Genomic DNA, 22,862 nt, shown 5'->3' on the forward strand with positions numbered 1-22,862 from the left:
ATATTCACGTCTTTATCCCTTACGTTGTAGGCAGAGTCAACAGTCACGCAAAGACTAAAAGGTCACAATCAGCTGTATGACATAATGATGGAATTAAGATTCAAATAGTGACTGACAGCCCATCACCTAAATAATCCTTCGTTTTTGTAGCCTGTCCCTTAGTCGCTTTTAACGCCATCCATGGGAAGAGATGGAGTGTTCCTATTCTAAAGTGGCAGGAACCACACAGCCAATTTATCATGTTACCTACAATATTTCATAGTCAGGAAAAACCATTTCTTTTGCTTTACCAATTGGAAAAAAAAAATCAGAAAACTTGTTTCCATACTGTTGACTATATAAATATGTCATGCTGTAAATTATATTTGGTAAAACACAATAGGTATATTAGGATAGTTTAACAGACTCCATTCCCTGAAACATCAATATAAACAAGGAGATCAGTGTATCAAATACCTATATAAACTTTAAAAAATTAAGTAAACAATTCAATTCAATTCATTTATTTGCTTAAAACATGGTTATAAAAGATGTCACAGTAAATTGTAGTCCTAATACATGTTCTGCTTAAATATAGCATGCAAATATTAAATATATTACAGATTATAATTTCTTATTAATTTGTGCTAGAATAAGTGTCAATATTATAAAATCATGTCAATAATGTCAAAATTCCAGATACTAGGTCAATAACAATAATAATAGGATTCTGCCAGTCATCTTGTTGGTTGACACACGTATTTTCGTAAAATCGCGATATTTAGTGTTTTCCTTATCTGTTCTCTTCCCATTTCATCCTTTACTCGGTTGTGGATACATCACACAATAAGGTAAGTAATTTAGTTGTAATTCGCACCTACTCCATCACTCCGTGATGGAGTTAGGTGACGAAGAAGGTCCCCCAGACTGGGGAGGTACGAGTTCTTCTTCTAGGAAGAAACCCTCTACGCCTCGCCCTTCTTCTTCTCCCCCATCGGACTCCATCCAATCTGTTTATCATCGTCCGGGATTTGAACCGGACTCTATTATTAAATATACCGACGAAGACGATGCCCCGTTTATCGTATATGTTACGAGGATGGAACCCGATCCTTCTGCGGGCCTATCTATTAGGCTTCTTAAATTTGCACAATTTTTACATCATAATTCTGTCTCCGGTATTAAATCAGGTGGACTTAAGCTCATGGGTAGGAACAAAGTTTCAATCGAATTCACAGATAGGGATTCTGCCAATTCATTCCTAGAAAACCCCCTAATCCCAACTAACAAATATATTGCATCTGTACCAAGATTCAATATCTCTCGCATGGGAGTTGTTAGAGATATCCCTACAGACTGGACCTTGGAGGAATTAATTAATAATATTTCTGTTCCGCCCAACTGTGGTCAGGTAGTAATGGCCAGACGTCTCAACTCCAAATCAAAGAAACCTGACTCTGCCGTTTCCTGGTTCCCAACCACTACTGTTGTCCTTACTTTCCGTGGACACGTCCTCCCGGAAAGAGTTTTTTGTTTCCATACCTCTCTCCCCGTATCAGTCTACCTCCTCCCCACAATCCAATGTAGGAACTGCTGTAAATTTGGTCATATCAGCAACCAGTGCCGTTCCAAACCACGATGCTATAGATGTGGCCAATTCCAACACTCAGGCGATTCATGCTCCTCAGATGCTTCTATTTCATGTCTATTCTGCGGGAATTCCCATCTAGCTACTGACCCATCTTGCCCCGAACATATTAGGCAAAAACAAATAAAAGTTATTATGGCAAATGATAACATTAGTTACTCTGAGGCAGCAACCAAAATTCCTCAAAATCGTTCTTTTTCTCAAGTTGCTGCTGCAGTTCCCCCAGCTTCCTCCCAATACTACTCCTCCCAATCTCCAGTCTCCTCTCCACAACGCCCTCCAAACCCTCCCCGCTCTTCAACCCCCAATCTGTCTTCCTCTTACAAAAAAACTATTTCACTTTCCCCTAAAGCCAGACCAGAGCTTGGAAAGTCTTATGACATACAAGCTCTCAGAGAAATTACCTCAACTCCTAAATCTTCCCTTCCCAATGGTTGTGCGTGTTCATGCCAACACCAGGACCCTTCCCCTGCTTTATCTCCAAATGATAACCTATTTGAGATATTAGCAGACGCCCTTATCCAATTTTTATCACGAGATGTTGACATGCTACCGCCCAATACCATTTCTCGTCTTCAACAAATAATTGTACCTATCCTTTCCAAACATAATGGACCAAGTTCTTCTTCAGTGGAATACTAGGAGTGTATCAAAAAAAAAACCCGATTTAATGTACTTAATCAAAAGATACAATCCCATTATAGTTGCCATTGCTGAAACGTGCCTTAAACGCATGTCTCACTTCCATATCCCACTCTACTCTTGTTTCCGAGATGATAGAGATGATGGTTGGGCAGGCTGTGCTTTGTTAGTCTCTCAATCCATCACCTTCACTCAAGTTCCTATTCCCCCTCACAGCTCTTCCTTCCATGTTGTTGCTGTGAGAGCCTTAGAAATATCCTTTGTTTCTGTTTACCTCCCTCACCCTCACCACTCTATTGTCCTGGAACTACAGTCTATTCTATCTTCTATCCCTACTCCCCTTATCATCTTAGGTGACTTTAACATACGAAGCACCCTCTGGGGCTGCCCCTTTGACGATTCAATTTTACCTGTCTTTCTTGATCTTCTTGACAACATAAATCTTTGCATTCTAAATGATGGCTCTGTCACCCGTCGGTCTCCTCCGTCCCAAAATGTTAGTATCCCAGACCTTACCCTAACATCCCCCCAACTTGCTCCTATATTGCTTTGGCGGGTTTTACCTAATTCATACGGTAGTGATCATTTTCCAGTCCTTACCACACTAATTAAATCCATTTCCAAGGTTTCGCCCCTTCCTCCTCTTCTTAAATACAAAACCGAAAAGGCAGACTGGGACAAGTTCTCAACTTGCCTCAAAGTCCTTACATCCTCCCTTCCCTCTCCCTCAAGCCAAAACTTTTTACAGGCGTATGAAGAGTTCATATCTGCTGTTATTTCTGCTGCAGATGAAACAATCCCAATTAAAAATGCTTCACACAACAAAATTCCCTCCCCTCCATGGTGGGACTCTGAATGCTCCGAATCTATCAGGAAAAGAAACAAAGCTGAGAAAGATTTTAATAGTGACCCCACCTTGACAAATTATTTACTTGTTCGCAAAACAATGGCACAGACTAAGCGTCTATTATCTCAAAAAAAACACCTTGGCTGGAAGTCCTTTTGTGAATCCATTTCCCCCAAATCCTCTCTTTCAAGTGTTTGGAAGAAAATTAAATCTTTTAGAAGAGCTACAGCTCATCAAGACTCCTCTTCTAATGACACTTCACCTTGGCTCAATGATTTTATAAATAGACTTTCCCCTCTAACCGCTCCTGCTTTGGATGAACTTCCATACTCTTCATATAACTGTCCTTCCCCAACCATCCTAGATGAACCCTTCTCCCTCCAAGAATTATTATCCGCTTTGGATGGTCTCAAGGATTCCTCCCCTGGTATTGACGGCATTCCCTTTTCTTTCATTACCAAAGCTCCTCTTCCTTCCAAATTATACCTCCTGTCCATTTTAAATCATATCTTCCTGTCTGGGTCTGTCCCAGAATCATGGAAGAACCAAATTATTATTCCCATTCTTAAACCTGGGAGGAACCCTCTAGACCCCCTCAGCTATAGACCCATTGCCCTCTCATCGGTAATACATAAAATTATGGAACATCTCATCAAAAATCGATTGGAATGGTTTATTGAATCAAAGGGCATACTTCCAAATTCTCAATTTGGCTTTAGAAGAGGTATGGGAACTCTGGACAGCTTGAGTATCCTGGTCTCTCATATAAGAGTGGCATTCTCTAAAAACGAACATGTGGTAGGCGCTTTTCTTGACATAACTTCAGCATATGATAACGTTCAACTTCCTATTCTCAGGCAAAAATTGCATAAGCTGAGTATTCCAGTGAGGCTGATTAATATCATCTGTAATATGCTCATGGATCGTCACATAATTGTCCGTTTGCAGGGTTCTCTTCTTCCCCCTCGCTCTGTTTGGAAGGGTCTTCCACAGGGCTCTGTACTTAGTCCCATATTGTATAATTTATATACTTCTGACCTAGATCAGTCTGTCAATTGCTTTTGCAATATTCTTCAATATGCTGATGATATAGTTCTTTTCGCTTCTTCGGACTCCTTTGATGACATTAGCCGTCGTTTAAATTCAGCTCTTTTTTACCTCAACACCTGGTTAGAAGACCATGGATCTATCTATCTCCCCGCTTAAATCAAACTGTGTCGTCTTTACTCGGAAGAGATCTTTGCCCCTATTAACTGTTTCGATTAATAATGAAACTATCCCTCAAAAAGACAACTGTAAATTTTTAGGAATTACCTTAGACTCCAAACTAACAGGTGTTACTCACTTAAACCATGTTGTCCAAAAAGCTGAAAAGGGAGTTAATGTCATGAGGTCTCTCTCTGGAGTCCGCTGGGGCTCTCATCCCTATAGTCAAAAATTAATTTATAATGCCCTTGTACGTAGCCATTTTGACTACGGTGCCTTCTTACTAGAACCATGCAACAAATTAGCTTTGGCGAAATTAGACAAAATTCAACATAAATGTCTCAGAATTATAACCGGTGCTATGAAATCTTCTCCGACAAATGCCCTTCAGGTTGAATGTTTGGACCCTCCTCTTGTATTAAGGAGACAATTTTTAGCTGATAGATTTCTTTACAAAACAATCCAATTATTTTCTCACCCCTTATTAGAAATACTTAACTCTCTATCAGACTATTGTCATACTTCTTCTTATTGGGTTAACAAAGATCACCCGCCTTTGGTTAAAAGCTTCGATAAAATAGATAACTTTCCCCACCCAGTTGCCCAATTCTCCAAAAATCCTATCTTTGATATTGACTTCCTCCCTCTCATCTTCCAACCTAATGTTCTTCTAAACATAGGACTTTCCAAGAATCTTCCTGGTGCTGATAGGATATTCAACCGGATCATTTCTGAGAAATGGTCTGATTGGACACTCATTTTTACGGATGCTTCCAAATTAACTCAGGACTCTAATGTTGGTGCAGCAGTTTGGATACCTAAATTCAATCTTTTATTAAGTTTTAAATATTTTTCTAAATCCTCTATATTTACTGGAGAATCCATTGCTCTCTTTGAAGCTGTTCAATTTGTTTTATCTCACAATTTGGACAAATCACTTATCCTCTCAGACTCTTTGAGCTGCCTCCAAGATATTTTGAAACGACCCTTCCATGCAAAGGATAACTTTCCAATTACCCTGAAAATAAGAGAAGCCTTATTTAATTGTCAATCTTCCAGTATTAATGTAGTTATTGCTTGGATTCCAAGCCATTCAGGAATCAAGGGTAATGAAACAGTAGATATGTGGGCTAAACAAGCTTCTACTTCAGGTTCTGACTGCCACAAATTTCATTACTCTCGAGACCTTAGACTTCTAGCTAAACCACAGTTAATGACTAATTGGAACAGACAATGGCAACATTCTCGTCAGCAAAAAGGTGTCTGGTATGGAAATATCCAACCTAACTTACCCAAAGTCCCTTGGTTCTTCCGGCATCGAAACTTGGAGAAGTGGGTAACGTCAGTTATAATCCGAATGCGACTTGGCCATGTATGTATCCCTGTCTTCCTCCATAAACTGCGAATTAGAGATACTTCTGTCTGTGAATGTGGCCTGGATGAAGGTAATCTAAATCATATAATTTTCAACTGCCCCAAACTTGTGGTCCATCTTCGTAACATAATTCCGACGAACATTCCCCATCTAAATTTAGACATTAATTCATTTCTTTCTCTTGTCCACACTCGGTTCTGTTATATTATTGCAAAGTTCATAACTAAAAATAACCTAAAACTATAGTTCCCATTACAGTATTTTTTTTTCTCTCTCTCTCTCCTACTTCCGAAATCTCTTATTGGGTATATGCCTTGTTTTACATAACTTTTACACCTTACACACTCACTTCACATTATAATCATTAACTTGTCTTCTCTTTTACTAACAATACCTACTTGTTGTGTTTGTCTTTTTGTGTTTGTACATTTGTTAACCTTCCTTTCAGATTGTATACCGTCCAATTTCGTAACTTCGTGTCTCTTCAAACCATGACATTGGCAGAATCACCGAAAGTCCGGTGGAAGCCATAATATAGAAAAGAAAGAAAAAACAATAAAAATAAAATATATATTTTTTTATAATACTAGTAATGTCTATAGGTTGCGTCTTTCCAAAAATTCTTTTACATTATAAAAACATCTTTCTATTAGCCATTCTTTAATTTTTATGTCAAATTTCTTTATTGGGAGACATTTGATATCCGCCGGAAGGGCATTGAATACTTTGATGCACATCACATAACAGCTTTTCAAATATAGAGCTGTTTGAGGAAGTTTCGGTAGAACTAGTCTGTCTGGATTTCTAGTATTTCTTAGGTATATATCCCTAGCTTTAACAAATAATTCAGGGTTTAGTTTGACAAACCTACTCAATTCAAGAATATACAAGCAGGGAAGAGTAAGAAGACCAAGTTTCTGATATAAGGGTTTACAAGAGTGCCATGGGGCTACCCCACACATAGCTCTTATGCATTTTTTCTGCACGATGAAAGCTTTGTCTACTTCTGTAGAGTTACCCCAAAGTATTAAACCATACCTAAGAACAGAGCTGACATATCCATGATAAGCCGACAACATTGTGCTTTGAGTTGATGTTTTTGATTAATCGATATAGTACATACACAAATCTATTTAATTTCTTACAAACCTGTTCAATGTGGGCCTTCCAGTCACAGTGTTTGTCCAGCACAATTCCTAAAACACATAAACACACACACACAAACCCTCTTGAAAAAGTATGAGGATATATTAAAAAATATATTGTTTCTGTTTTTTGGTTTGTAAGATAAGATACCTGTAAAAATGCATTAAATGACAAGGCGTTATGCAATTTAATAAGGATTTGTGCAATTGTAAGATTATTACATCCATATAATCCAAAATATCTTTATCCCTAGTGGGTTAGACAGAGGCAACAGTCATCAAAAGGCTGAAAGGCCACACACAGGCTTCATGATTGAATTGAGATTTAAATAGTGAAAAGTTGCTAGCCGATGATAGGTGATGACCTTAAAGAAGATTTCTAACTTTATTAGCCCTTCCCTTGGTTGCCTTTGACAACATTCATGGGAAATATATGGAGTGGTCCTATTCTAAAGGACCTGGAACCACATGAAAATTTATTGTAGGAGTATTATTTTATGTTTAACATTTAAAAATAAAGTCAATGTTACAACCAGCATGTTAAAATAGTTAACAGAGAAAAGAGATGAATGCAGGAAGCTCCACTTAATGGTGGAGTTACATGGACCTTCTTCAATTATATATAAGCTCTTAAATTTAAGAAGAGATTTTTTCAAAAACTCCATAAATATATTGAATATAATTATTACAGGCAAAGTGGAATTGGAGAACCTGCCCCTAAAAAAAGATGCATTGCGTCACCTTGGCTTGCCGGTGGAGGTCCGGGCTGGCTTCATCGGCAAGGTGCAGCTGCAGGTGCCCGTGCGCCAGATCCGCTCGGCGCCCTGGCTCATCGCCATCGAGAAGCTGTACCTCGTCGCCGCGCCTGTCAATCTGGATGAGGTAACGTGATTAAGGATTGTTCGAGATGAGGTCAGAGCGTCGGTGTTCGAATCGGTAAGGTGCATGGTTGAAACGCGATTGGGTATAAAGGCTCTGATTCGAATCCCAGGCGACCAATGGCTATTTTCGAAGTTATGACCTAGGTGCTAGTGCAGGTCAATCTGCGCCCGTAACAAAAAGATACAAAGATTCAAAGCCACATTCATCTGTAGTCTTAATGATGGAATTGACATTCAAATATTGGTTGATCCAGCATGGAAGCTCATTGTTTTTCACATGCTTTGAATGTTATTAGTTTTTCTTAACAATACATTCAGTTAATTTAAATTGTGATGACCTTTACAAATAATTCATGACTGATTAAATATTAATTAAGCATTATCATTGTAACATGAACTTGACACGAGAGTGCTGTTATACCTGAAAAGTATAGGCCAAACAAACATATTTTAACTTGGACTTTGTCACCCATCTGATAAGATAACTGCAGACTTTGACAGATTGCTAGATTATGTTTACATATTGTTAGTCATCCTTATCATTATCTAGTACTAAAATCAATTGATCCTATACACCTTGGTGTCATAATTTGTATTTTGAACTGTATGCTTTTTTTCTTGTTTGTTTTTTTTATACATTTGGTTGACAACAATGTTACAATCTTTAGCTTACGAATTAAATATTTAAGAGGCAATTACAGGTCTTCACTAATAAAAGCAGTATCAAAAGAATTTTCGGGAATGTCATCTAAATGATCTGTATGATGAGAAAAACAAACAAATGCTTAAGTGCATATGTACTATGAATACCTAAAAAGTTAAAGAATAGAAACATTTAGTACTTCATCACTAAAATATTTTCCATACAAGAAACGTTTAGCCCTTGCTAGAGAAGTGTTGAAAATATCAATGCCACAAAAATGAACTTTGCCTATAAATTTTTCATACTATTGAAAGACGTGTAATCCAATGACTGTTTTGTAATTTGTTATATGCCTTTTTTGCGCAATAAAGAATTTACAAACAAACAAACTTTTATTGTATGAGACAGAATCAACACAGATTAAGCCATACAGCAAAACATGGTCTACGAGTCATTTTTTTTATTTATTTATACAGAAAAGTTATAGGAATTATAAACACAAGTAACAGTTGTTCATAGTCTTACAAGAAAAATTAATAAAGACAATTATTTTATTTCTGGGAACAAAAGCAACTACTAAAATACAGCTTATCATTCCGGTGAAGCACAGAACAATATTAATCCTGTTTATCCTGTCTATTAATCAGATTATGTATGCTAAGCTAGCATAGCCCGCGCGAGGCCGCTTTGTTGCGTGAAATACTATCGCTGTTTCGCATTTTATTATGACGTGAACCGGGACAGCGATAGTTTTTTGCGCTATAGAATCATGGTCGCGTATCGCTGGCAAAAACAGCATCTCTAGTCGGATCTAACCCAAGACTGGGTCGCCATTAGCATTGATATCTGTGTGCCATTTGTGTTTCAGTGGGACAGCACAGTGGAGGCGAACATCGCTCACGACCGCAAGATGGCGCTACTGGACGCGTTGGAGGCACAATGGCGGGCGTCGCACGAGGCCAGCGACGGCGGGTACTACGCCACCTCGTACTCCTCATGGCTGAGTTACGGCACCGGTTTGCTGGCCAATATCGTGGAGAATCTACAGGTAACTGTGTGGCTCATGATCGATAGATGGCGCTAACTTATGAGACCATAGACCAGGACATTACTACGTCACGTCTTTATCCCTCACGGGGTAAATAGAGCCAATAGTTACGCGGTGACTGAAAGGCTAAAGAATTCAGCATGGAAAGTGACAGGTTGTTAGCAAATCATCTTAAAAAAGAATCCCAAGTTTACTAATTTCGATGATATACAAGGAATCAAAAGTCTCCCATCTTGGCGTGTTCCCAGTTGCACCAAATTTAATGCACACGTGAAAAAATCATTTGCCACAATGTCCTTACCAACATACATACATATGGTCACGACTATATCCCTTGCGGGGTAGACAGAGCCAACAGTCTTGAAAAGACTGAATGGCCACGTTCAGCTATTTGGCTTAATGATAGAATTGAGATTCAAATAGTGACAGGTTGCTAGCCCAACGCCTCAAAATAATCCAAGTTTGTAAGCCTATCCCTTATTCGCCTATTACGACATCCATGTGAAAGAGATGAAGCGGTCCTATTCTTTTTTGTATTGGTGCCGGGAACCACACGGCACCTTCCTTACCAATGTAATATTGATTGTTGTAACAGTTGAAACTGAACGACGTGCACATCCGCTACGAGGACGACCTGACGTGCGCGCCGCGCGCGTTCGCGTGCGGGCTGACCGTGGAGTCGCTGACGGCGGAGTCGTGCGACAGCGGCTGGCGGCGCGGCTTCACGCTGCTGGCGGCCGCCGACGGCTGCTCGTTCAAGCTGCTGGAGCTGCAGCAGCTGGCCGTGTACTGGGACCCCATGCCCGTGCCCTCCGGCATGCTGCAGCACTGCGAGCTGCCCGACCTCACTGTGAGTGCCCGCATGTTATATCTACATACCTGTACCCTAACGTTGTTTTACAATTTTATTCTGGTTGTATTTTTTACCTACATATGTATATGCATACTAGAGGCCGCCCGCGACTTCGTCCGCATGGAAACCCTATCAATCCCGCGGGAACTCTGGGATAAAAAGTAGCCTATGTGTTATTCTGGGTCTTCAGCTACCTACATACCAAATTTCATGGTAATCGGTTCAGTAGTTTTTGCGTGAAAGAGTAACAAACATCCATATATCCATACAAACTTTCGCCTTTATAATAGTAGTAGGATGGTCTTTTGGGGTCGACAGAGCCAATAGTCTTGAAAAGACTGAAAGTCCATGATTAACGGTATGGCTTAATAATGGAATTTAGTTGTATCTTCACTTGGAAAAAAGTCTGATCTCATATGAAGAAGTAAGATGGGACGATGCACTTCCTGTCTAATCTTGAAAGTTTCTGCTAAATCTTTAGATATATTGACATGGAACTTAGAAAACTCTTTATTGCATCATCAGAGTAAAACATATGTACAAAACAGCACAAAACAGATAGAGATGTTACAAAGGCGGACTTATCGCTAGTGCAATATCTACTCGCCATCCTTTGCACCGTGTCAGTCATATTTGCACCTTTGAACGAACTTTTATAAATAAAATTGAGACTGAAATTAAGTCAACTGCTACTGATCAATAAAAAAAGATGTGTGAACGAGCAAGTATGTGTCGGCCAGGTGCGCATGTCGCAGACGTGGACGCGGCCGCACGCGTACCTGGTGCGGCCCGCGTCGGCGGCGGCGCGCGTGCGGCGCGAGCGCTGCGAGCCGCCGCTGCGCTCGCGCACGCGCCCGCGCGTCTCCGCGCACCTCACGCTCGACTCCGTGCTGCTCAACCTCACGTCGGTGAGTTGCCATTTCTAAATGATTTACGTATAATTTTTTAATTGATAATTTGAATACTGGTAGTTAAAAATGCATTAAACGAAATAAAATGCTTTGGCAATTATTTTTTTTTCAAAAGAAACGCCACCTTTTCCTTTGACGAAGGAAAATAATATCGAAAACACAGTTTTAGTTATAGCAATATAATTTACTAAAATAATGGTTTTAAGTAAGAGAATTGAGCTAAAAATATTCTATTCTATTATTTTAATTTTACGATTTCAAAGAAAATTCAAATCGACCACTGGTAAGAGAAGATATACATACTTACCAAAAGAACTTAAAAAAATTCGCCAAAAGAGCTTTGTATTCTTTTCTCATTATTTCATTTAAAACTATATTATTCAAACAAGTCATTAGCATTGCAAAAATCTCTTCTTCTTCCCAGATCTGTTTTATTACTATGTTTATCTTTATAAGTATTTATTATGAAATACAGTATCGTTGAGTTAGTATCTCGTAACTTACTTCGAGGCTACCTCAATCGGTGTAATTCGTCCCGTATATACATATTTATTACTCTCTCATGATGCCCTCAACGTAAACAGATTTTTGTTCACTCGTAGCGGCAATACAACGAAGCAGTGGGGTGCTCGCTGGGCCTGGAGCGAATAGCGCGCGTGCGCGAGAGCCGCGCGTCGCGCCCCGCCGCGCCCGTGCGCGCGCGCGCTCGCGACTGGTGGATCTACGCGCTCGGCAGGCATGTGCCTGCGCACGCTTGTCAGTATACCAATATCTAAATGAGTTATAAGAGATAAATCTATCTATATTCTTTTTATACTTAAATTAAAAGATTGTCTCATTAGAACACATTGACGCATTTTAAGATAAATACATACATACATACATAAAATCACGCCTCTTTCCCGGAGGGGTAGGCAGAGACTACCTCTTTCCACTTGCCACGATCTCTGCATACTTCTTTCGCTTCGTCCACATTCATAACTCTCTTCATACAAGCTCGGCGGTTTCGGGTACTTTTGACCTGACCCTTTACCAGGACGTCCTTAATTTGATCAAGATACGTTCGTCTAGGTCTTCCCACTCCGACCTAGAAATACATAGATATACATATATTTATAAACACGTCTATATCCCTTCCAGAGAAGACAGGGTGAACTGTACCAAAACTTGTCTCCCAATTTTATTACATCATAACTAAAATAAGTTCCAAGGACAATTAAATTTTCGATAGCAAACGATGACGTCATATTTTATAATGTAAAATCCTTTGACATGATTTACATAACGCCCGCCAGATGGCGACAAAGAACACACGTTATGTTAAACAGAATCTAAAATCTCATGTTTATGTATTTTGACAGGGACGGAGCCCAAACCAACATGGGAGTCGTGCCTGGAGCAGGCCCGCAGGACGAGGCAGTACGTGGACATCTGCCTGGGCATCCTCAGCAACCCGGCGGCGTCTCTGCCGGCAGACCGCAAGCTGTTCAAGGACGAGTTCGAGTGGAACACGCCGCTGCACATCCTCAAGCCGCTGCGGGAGGTACAGTGCCAATGACATTGATCATAAAAAAAAGAGACTAAAGAATTTATAAAGGAGCGCCAAGGTTGCGGAGGTCAGGCCGGAGTCGCTTCGTGTTAAAACATGACTTACCCGATCCAGGGTTAATAGGTGCATCTCGGGGTCCTTCATAAATAAAAGATGTAAACCGGGGATGATCTTTGGTTTAACTTGAAATATTGTAATAAACCACTGAACTTATTGATAAAATAATTTTATAACAATTTGATTAGTACTAGTTATATTATTGCAAATAGCATCTAATGAGCAGCAAAAAATTTTCCTTTTCTTTTTGTATGTCTGGCCAGTTATGACAAATTCTGAACAAAACAGAAAAACGTTGTATATTACTAATTATATGAACCAGCTCACCTGTTTAGTCAACATCGCTCTTAGTTACTAAACAAGTGTACCCGAAACCAACTAACTTGCATTAAGAGAGTTATAAATGTGGATGTAGCAAACGAAGTATGCAGGGACCATTGCAAGTGGAACGATGTAGTCTCTGCCTACCCCGTGATTTATGTGACGTGTCTGTATGTAGTAAACACGAAATCATCTCATTCAGATCGCAATGCGCAAAGTGCCAAAAGCGACGCCGGTGTCGACGCCGGACATGCCGAGCAGCTCCGGCCGCAGCATGCTGCTGCACTGGTTCCCGCAGTGGTGGGGGTGGTACGGCTCCTCCCCCGCCCCCGCGCCGCCCGCAGACACCCCCACACCCCCGCCGCCGGACTCCGCCCCCGTGCCGGAGCTAGAAGAAGAGATATTGGATGTTATCGCGGATTCTATTGAGAATAACACGTTGTTGAAGAGAGACACCGTGTTTGGGAAGTTCGAGTTTATTTTGAATAAAGGAAGCTTTAATTTGGTGGAGAGCGCGGAGGATGGCGATAACACGTGAGTGTTTTATTTGTTGTAATCTAACCTCGCTGACATGTGTAAACATTTGAAAGTCCTCGCCCGATAACGTCAGTATAACCTGGTCGTCAGCATAGAGAAGACGTTTGACGATCATTATTAATCTACTCTCAGAGTCTTTTAAATAAGTCAATATTAATCAGTTATGAATACGCTGAACAGCCAAGGTGACGCAACACATCCTCACACATCTTTATCGATGGTTAAACTTTAATCCTTAAATAAAGATTTCAGTCCTCATATCAAGGCTCTGCTCAACTGCTCACTCCATGTTAGTGCTGACTGCTATTCACTGTTTTATGTTAATAAGGTATTCAATGTATCATCAGGCCGACGGTGGGCGGGGAGCCCCGCGGCATGGAGCTCCAGTTCTCGTGCGTGTGCGTGCGGCTGGAGTCCCGGCCGCGCGCCGCGTCGCACCTGCTGCACGTGTCGCTGGGCGCCGTGTGCCTGCGCGAGCGCGTCACGCCCGGCTCGCTGTTCCCCGTGCTCTGTGCGCCGCAGGTATCCCCCGCTCTGTGTTGTGGAGCCCCCCCACGTGTCGCTGGGCGCCGTGTGCCTGCGCGAGCGCGTCACGCCCGGCTCGCTGTTCCCCGTGCTCTGTGCGCCGCAGGTATCCCCCGCTCTGTGTTGTGGAGCCCCCCCACGTGTCGCTGGGCGCCGTGTGCCTGCGCGAGCGCGTCACGCCCGGCTCGCTGTTCCCCGTGCTCTGTGCGCCGCAGGTATCCCCCGCTCTGTGTTGTGGAGCCCCCCCACGTGTCGCTGGGCGCCGTGTGCCTGCGCGAGCGCGTCACGCCCGGCTCGCTGTTCCCCGTGCTCTGTGCGCCGCAGGTATCCCCCGCTCTGTGTTGTGGAGCCCCCCCACGTGTCGCTGGGCGCCGTGTGCCTGCGCGAGCGCGTCACGCCCGGCTCGCTGTTCCCCGTGCTCTGTGCGCCGCAGGTATCCCCCGCTCTGTGTTGTGGAGCCCCCCCACGTGTCGCTGGGCGCCGTGTGCCTGCGCGAGCGCGTCACGCCCGGCTCGCTGTTCCCCGTGCTCTGTGCGCCGCAGGTATCCCCCGCTCTGTGTTGTGGAGCCCCCCCTCGTGTCGCTGGGCGCCGTGTGCCTGCGCGAGCGCGTCACGCCCGGCTCGCTGTTCCCCGTGCTCTGTGCGCCGCAGGTATCCCCCGCTCTGTGTTGTGGAGCCCCCCCTCGTGTCGCTGGGCGCCGTGTGCCTGCGCGAGCGCGTCACGCCCGGCTCGCTGTTCCCCGTGCTCTGTGCGCCGCAGGTATCCCCCGCTCTGTGTTGTGGAGCCCCCCCACGTGTCGCTGGGCGCCGTGTGCCTGCGCGAGCGCGTCACGCCCGGCTCGCTGTTCCCCGTGCTCTGTGCGCCGCAGGTATCCCCCGCTCTGTGTTGTGGAGCCCCCCCACGTGTCGCTGGGCGCCGTGTGCCTGCGCGAGCGCGTCACGCCCGGCTCGCTGTTCCCCGTGCTCTGTGCGCCGCAGGTATCCCCCGCTCTGTGTTGTGGAGCCCCCCCACGTGTCGCTGGGCGCCGTGTGCCTGCGCGAGCGCGTCACGCCCGGCTCGCTGTTCCCCGTGCTCTGTGCGCCGCAGGTATCCTCCGCTCTGTGTTGTGGAGCCCCCCCCACGTGTCGCTGGGCGCCGTCTGTTGTACATTGTTTATCGATTGCGATGACATCTTTGCAAGGAAAAGAAAATGGTAACAGAACGAAACAGACGCTGCGGTTTTGTTGAACTATCTAATTCTGACTTCATCTTACTAGATGCAGATTGAATCAAGCTCAAGTATGTATGATAAAATTAGTTTTGTTTATTTCATAAAAAGTTTTACATGTCGCAATGTCTAATATGAACGTTTGACCAGGGCATGATCCGCGAGGGCCTGAGCGCCATGAACACGGCGGCGTCCACCATGTCGTGGTGCCGCGCGCAGGTGGCCGCGCCGCAAGCCTCCGACGACCAGGAGCCGCTCTTTCAGCTCACGTATGAGAAGAAACCGTTCGGGCTTAATTGCGATTACAAGTAAGTAACTTTGGACCTTTGTGTCTTTACTGTGCACGCATTTTTGGTCGTTTATTTACTAGATTTAGTTCTTTAAATATTGTGATTGTGTGACTATAATTGATACAAATTAGTCTACCTTACTTATCGAGATTTGTGATGCGTATGCAAACGTTTTTGAGAACCATTGACCTGACTAGGGTATTTTGGCAAATAATAATGAAAAGAAAATGACAGCCGTAACTGTGTTTTATGAGTCAGGCTGAGGTACTTTTCTATTTAAGAGTATACTTTTTGACCTTACAAACAGTTTCGACCCTGCAGCTGGACGTTGCATAAGTAAACAAATTCTTATGTCAGGAGTTCGATTTAAATATTGTTTTGTTACTTAGACGACGTTACCTTGTTGTGTAATTCGTTGCAAACTACTGCATCATTTTATTGTTTGTGCTATCCAAATTTAACTATCGGTAAAAAAATTCTGCAAATGACTCAAATATCTTGATCATTTATAAGATTTCAAGTAAATAAAAATTTTGAAATTGGGAGAGGCTATCGTCAACGTCGTTACGTTGCTTGAAGGCAATGAATTTTGTAAAATTGAAAAACATGATATCACTTCTACCACCATATTGTACGTAAAGGCTGTATAAGTATCATAAAAACAAAGTAACTTTCTCCGATCAGATTATGGGTGAAGTCCGCGTCCCTGGAGGTGGTGTACTGCTGGGCGGCGGCGCGGTGGGCGCGGCAGCTGCTGGCGGCGCCGTGGGGCTCGCGGCCCACGCACGCGTACGCCAGCGTGCGCGACCACACGCGCGCGCGCCTCGCGCAGCACTGGCAGCACATGCTGCAGGCCCGCCCGGTCAGTCTGCCACGCTGCCATTTGAATTTGACTACTATAGTTCTACGGGAGATTGACGATACACCTTACCCCTCGCGCCGTCGCCGAATCTTTGACCTTGATGACCTCCGTTGCCAATAAGCATTTCCATACGGACGACCTGAGTCCGACTGCTGTGTACATGACCTTTGGACTGTTACTTTGCAAGTTACTTTAGGACAGACATTTTTCAGAAGCTAGGAAGCGAATAATTATTACCTTTACTTTTCATGAAACGATCTCAGGTTTAACTATATTGTGCCTCGTCATCTTAACAATTATTTTACTATACTTATGTTCCAGGGCGATCGTCGATCATGGCAAGTGGAATTGGACATATCAGCTCCCCAAATCCTGTTCGTAGAAGACCTGTGCGATAGGGACGCGTCCGTGCTGGTGGTGGACTTCGGCAGACTGCGGCTCGCCAACGCGGCGCCCAACGATGATGTGCTCTCCACGCCCACTGACGACGAGGGTACGTCTCTCTGCAGCATGGTGGACAGGTCCCTCGCCATACACTGTTCGTCGTGAATCTGTGTTTGCCATGATCACTGCATATATTTTTTTGCTTTATCTTGATTCATCGGTCTTTTCATGCAATCTTGTTGATGACCTGACTTTTTACTAGTTCTGTCCCCGATCAAGGTGCGCTCGTTTGGTCTTCTCCTTCTAATGTCTCTATAAGAACATTTGCCATATCACTATAAATAATTAGAGTTCTTGCTTTTAAATCCCATTGAGTTAATTAACTCTTTTTTAATGTTCTTATACAGAAATGTTCATGACGCCGTGCTCGACGCCCCCCGGCAGCCTGCTGTCGCCCACGTGTCCGCCGGAGCCCCCCGCGCCCAAGCTGGACGCCGCACATCTCCACATGAGGCTCTATGACAGGTGAGTGCTGTCTGATGAGATCACGTCACCAGCTCACAGAGATGTCCATGACGCCGTGATCCGGTAGCCTGCTGTCGCTCCACACGTCCCAAGACTCAAAGCCAACGGTAAGATTATTGGCTTTGGAATTGAGACTTAAAAAGATAGTGACAGATAGCAAATCTATCGCTGAGATTTGGTTACTATAAAGTAACGATAGATCCTACATATTATATGTCTTGGTTTATTGGCAGTTAAATGTCAAAAGTATAACTTCCATTTTCTATATTATTCTCCACTTTTGCCAGAGCTTACGTTTCCACTTCGGACTGAGTCTATAATTGTCTATATTGCGTTTTATTTATTTCAACTAACGTGACTTTTGTGACCTGTTATTAAAAGCATCATGAAAATGTTCCTAACAGGTACAATATAGAACTGAGTGACCTTCAAATCCTGGTTGGTCGAGCTCGTGACAACTGGAAGTACGCGCACACGAAGAGCAGTTCAACGCTGCATCTGTTGGACCGGTTCAGCATTTCTTTGCAGGTGAGGGAGCAATGTATATAACATTAATTTAATAATACTCTTCAAAGTCCACATGTAGTGTTGAGAGATATTTGTAAATTGAGAATCAAATCGAAAATCGACATAACTTCGGAACTTGGCAGGGTCGCAATGCAATGTTATAACGCAATTAATGGCTCGGATATTTGATGAACATATTTTGACTTTTCTTTCCCTTGAGTGAAAACCATGTGGTTTCCGGCACTTACGAATTTAACCACTGCATATCATTCTTATGGATGTCGTTAAAGACGACTAAGGGATATGTTTATTTTATTTTTTATTTTATTTATTAAAGACCAACAGCTTACAATATTAATAACAAGTTAACAGTTATACAAAACGAAAAGCCAATTTACAGGTCTTACTGTTAGAATTTGATTAGTTATTACAAAGGACGAACATATTTTATACACGCTATTTATAACTTAATTAATACAGTTGCAAGTGATAGTTATTATTAAGTAAGGTATGGTAGTTAGATAAGAGCATTTTACATACAAATTAATAAAGAGTATAAAAAACAGTGCATTTATTGGAGCATATGTTCATAAAGCAACCGCTTTGCAGACACTATGCTTGTAGTAAACAAGTCAATGTCGACTGTTCTGGAGATACTATTAAAGTTATTACCCACACGCAAGATAAACGAATTTTTGCGATATTTGGTAGATACCACGGGAACAAATATGAGGGGACTGGATCTGAATAACCTCGAGGGAGCAAAAAGTTGAACCTTTGCTAGAAGTTCAGATGAGTCGACGGTACCTGAAGCTATCTTAAGTAAATAGACTAAGTCAGCGACGTCTCGCCGAACCTTTAACGGGATCAGATGATGCCTTTTACACATGTCTAAATAGCTGTCAGAGTTAAAGATAACTTTTTGGCGGAAGCATAGATACCGAATAAACTTCCTCTGGATACTCTCAATGCGATCTATGTATTGATTGTATCTGGGATTCCAGACTTGAGAGGCATACTCCAGGTGAGGACGAACGTAGGTACAAAACAGTACTTTTATTGTTTTGAGGTCCTGAAATGACGATGCACATCTCAGAACGAAGCCAAGCGCTTTGTATGCTTTCAAAACTATCTTGTCAATGTGTGTGTCAAATAACAATTTCGAATCGTGATGTACACCAAGATCACGTACAGTTGATGAACGCTGTAGGGGTTGTTGTTTGAGCATGTAATATGTGGATATTACGTTAAGTTTTCTAGTGAATGTTACTACGCAACACTTCGACGGATTTAGGTCAAGTCCATTGCGACAGCAATACTGTTCAAGCCGGGAGATATCAGCTTGAAGCGCATTGGCATCATCCTGAGATGATATGGTACAGAATATCTTCATATCATCGGCAAAACAAAGTAGTTGAGATGTGTGTAGGCATTTTTGAATATCGTTAACCATAATATTAAAGAGGAGGGGCCCAAGTAGAGAGCCCTGTGGAACACCGCTTGGAATGTCTACCCAACCAGAAATATAGTTTTTGACTACTACAGCCTGGGACCTATGGTCTATGTATGAAGAAAACCACCTAAGGAGATCCCCATTGATTCCCACCGAAGCAAGCCTCTCCATAAGCACCTTATGATCAATGCGGTCGAAACATTTAGAGTAGTCGGTATACACTACATCAACTTGTTTTCCAGCCTCCATAGCTTGTGTAAGATAATCGTTAAAAAGCACTAAATTGGATACGGTAGACCTTCCTCTAAGAAACCCATGCTGAAAGGAAGCAAAAGAACTTTTCAGTGCAGAGTATACTTGATTGTATATAATACGCTCAAAAACCTTAGCTATTATACAAAGCTTGGAGATCTGTCTATAATTAGATACATCAGTTTTTGGTCCCTTTTTATGAACTGGAGTTATAAATGCCGATTTCCAGATACCTGGAACAACTCCCTCATTCAGCGACTTTCTAAATAGTAAGGTGATTGGGATTGAAATCGATTCAGCAGTGGCTTTGAGGAAATGCGCTGGTAAGTAGTCAGGTCCGGCTGATTTAGCTGTGTCGAGCTCTAATAAAATTTTCTTCACTTCATCCAATTCAATACTAATGGTCGAGATATACGAGACGGGGAGATCAGACAGCGAACTGGGATTAGTATTGCTATTTTGAGACGGTGGCGTTGCCTGAGTGAAGTTGGAAAGAAAGTAAGATGAAAACATGTTACATATTTCATTACCAGTCGATACTTGAACATCATTATAATTTAGACTGCTGGGAATGGTACTAGATTTGGAGTTGCTTTTTGATTTGATATATGTCCAGAAATACTTAGGGTTTTTTATAATTGATTTTTCGACGTTATTAAGATATGTTTGATGACATTCCCCCTCCATGCGCCTTACTCTGTCTCGTAGTAGCAAGAATGTCTCGAGATCGGCACGGTTGCCGTAAATGTTAAATTTACGTAGGAATTTGTTCTTTTCTCTTATTACTTTGATCAAAGCTTTAGAGTACCAGATAGGGTATGTTTTATTGGTGGACTTAACAGAAGGAATGTATTTATGGATAAGATTATTTATATAATTATAAAAGTATTGTAAAGAATATTCCATAGGTTTATTAGAGAACTCAGTGTACCAATCAACCCTCTGAATTTCCGAATTAATTGAATTATAGTCACCTTTATAAAATAGACTCTTCGTAGTGGTAGCCGGTTTTAAATAATCGATAGTGATAAAATCTACGTTAATTGATAAAGCACTATGGAGGGGGTCAATCTGCACTAGGGGGTCATGACACTCCACCACTTTTACTATGTCGTTCGAAATTACTAGGTCTAAAACTCGACCCTGGGTATTTAGTACACCATTATATTGAGAAAAGCCATGCATGTTCAATTCGTCAACAAGCAGACATTCGGTTAACGATTGGTAGTCAGATGGACTGTAACTCAAATCGTTATTTAAGTTCCAGTTAATTTTACTCATATTGAAATCGCCAACTATTAAATATTTGTCTAGAGGGTTCTGAAAAACAATGTCATTAAGCTTATCAAAGTAATTATATAATTGTTGAGAGAATGAGTTGCCTAAGTTTTGTGTGCACAAATAAAGGACACATACGTTTAATTTAATACAAGACTGTTTACCAGAATCAAATATTAATGTTAACCAGAGATCTTCGGCAGATGAGCTGTAGGTAGGTTGCGTGTCAACTCGTAAATCTTTACGAGTTGCAATAAGAACCCCGCCACCCTTTTTCTGCTTTGTGAAAGAATAATCGCGATCGCGACGCCAAACAACATAGCGGTCATCAAATATCTCGCTGTCGGCGATCCCGTCTAACAACCAAGTTTCTGTCAAAATTACAACGTCATAATTAGCCGAGCATATATTTCGTTTGAATATATCTGTTTTAGTTCGCAATCCCCTCACATTTTGATAATAAATATTCAACGATGAACTGTAATCCATAAATAAACGGACGAATAAATATAAGAAATAGAATAGTTACAAAATATATAAAGTGTACGGTAGCAAGGAAATAAATATAAGTTAGCCAAGTTAATAGCAAAAACTCGCCTGCGAATAGAGCGGATAGGTAAATAAAGATGATAATTAAAATGAACAAGTAGAAGTGAGACGGGTATATTATTGACTGTGTGTACTACAAGCATAGCAGCGCGATAAGCAATACAAAAGACGCTCGGGAGCGAACAAAAGAAGTCATTAGCTATGGAATGTGTGCCAGCGGTGCTAAACAGTTGAGTTAGAAAGATGATACAATAAAAATAAATGTGTGACATGCACTGTAAATAAAGTTTTGTGTATCTGAAATATTGCTCCAATAATAAAAAAATATTGGTTACAATGAAATATAATAGGAAACAGTCTAAGACAATCTTTTTAAATCATTTTCCGTTTGAATTATGTGGATTTTGGAGGTATCATTTTGCCGAACATGTATTTTACCGTATTTTACCCACACATATCGGTATCCTAGCTTGTCTTTGAGAGCGAGCTTAGTCTTCGTCAGCAAGTTTTTCATGTCCGACGTGAGATGATCATTCACGTAGACGCGCTGCGCACTGTCCCTGCCACTGCCACAAGCCACACTGCCCAAGTTTTCGGTACCCTGCTTCAGTGATTCCGGCACAAGCGAAGTCATAAAACTTTTTACATGAAGAGCATTGCACACCATCGTTGAACGATTCATTGCATCTACTGCATGTATTCATGGCTATGGATTATAAAAACTACCTTTGATAACTTTGGAACTTGACTTGAAAAATGTTGACGACTACTGATTTTTAAGTTAACTCAAATAGCGTGTGGCTTTTACCAAGGTTCGGCCGAGACTGATTATTTAATTATTTATTATAAACTTGGGATTCCTCTTTTAGGGTAGCAACCTGTGTGTGATCCGTAAGTGAAATGTGTAATTTTTCCAGGCGGAACGTCGCGTGGTGCAGACCTCGGACCCTCAGTACCCGACGGCGACGCTGTGCGGGTCGCTGCCTACCCTGGTGGTGCACCTCAGCGAGCAGAAGCTGGCCGCCGTGCGCGCCGTGCTGGCCGACTCTCAGCTGCTGAGGTAACCTCGCCCTCGGAGCTCTCAGTACCCGACGCTGTGCGGGTCGCTGCCTACCCTGGCGGTGCACCTCAGCGAGCAGAAGCTGGCCGCCGTGCGCGCCGTGCTGGCCGACTCTCAGCTGCTGAGGTAACCTCGCCCTCGGAGCTCTCAGTACCCGACGCTGTGCGGGTCGCTGCCTACCCTGGCGGTGCACCTCAGCGAGCAGAAGCTGGCCGCCGTGCGCGCCGTGCTGGCCGACTCTCAGCTGCTGAGGTAACCTCGCCCTCGGAGCTCTCAGTACCCGACGGCGACGCTGTGCGGGTCGCTGCCTACCCTGGTGGTGCACCT

General features: G+C 42.5%; 1 protein-coding gene and 1 long non-coding RNA gene across 2 annotated transcripts in view; one reads left to right on the forward strand and one right to left on the reverse strand.

Annotated features, from left to right (window-relative positions):
• The window catches only part of LOC106142374 (intermembrane lipid transfer protein Vps13D), a 74,216-nt gene that overhangs the window by 410 nt on the left and 50,944 nt on the right, over window positions 1-22,862 (forward strand). Inside the window, 14 exon segments of the mRNA XM_060954928.1 lie at window positions 7,534-7,724; window positions 9,235-9,414; window positions 10,010-10,264; window positions 11,008-11,175; window positions 11,781-11,934; window positions 12,540-12,721; window positions 13,308-13,639; window positions 13,990-14,164; window positions 15,526-15,683; window positions 16,350-16,527; window positions 16,849-17,020; window positions 17,319-17,436; window positions 17,841-17,964; window positions 22,393-22,559. Coding sequence (XP_060810911.1) covers window positions 7,534-7,724; window positions 9,235-9,414; window positions 10,010-10,264; window positions 11,008-11,175; window positions 11,781-11,934; window positions 12,540-12,721; window positions 13,308-13,639; window positions 13,990-14,164; window positions 15,526-15,683; window positions 16,350-16,527; window positions 16,849-17,020; window positions 17,319-17,436; window positions 17,841-17,964; window positions 22,393-22,559 — 2,554 coding nt within the window.
• On the reverse strand, window positions 4,918-6,234 carry LOC132901794 (uncharacterized). The gene is made up of 3 exons (XR_009656902.1): window positions 6,096-6,234; window positions 5,615-5,847; window positions 4,918-5,340 (listed from the first exon to the last, which is right to left on the reverse strand). It is a non-coding gene; the product is annotated as an uncharacterized LOC132901794 (long non-coding RNA).

The sequence above is a fragment of the Amyelois transitella genome, chromosome 5 (assembly GCF_032362555.1).
Source record: "Amyelois transitella isolate CPQ chromosome 5, ilAmyTran1.1, whole genome shotgun sequence".
Taxonomy (NCBI): domain Eukaryota; kingdom Metazoa; phylum Arthropoda; class Insecta; order Lepidoptera; family Pyralidae; genus Amyelois; species Amyelois transitella.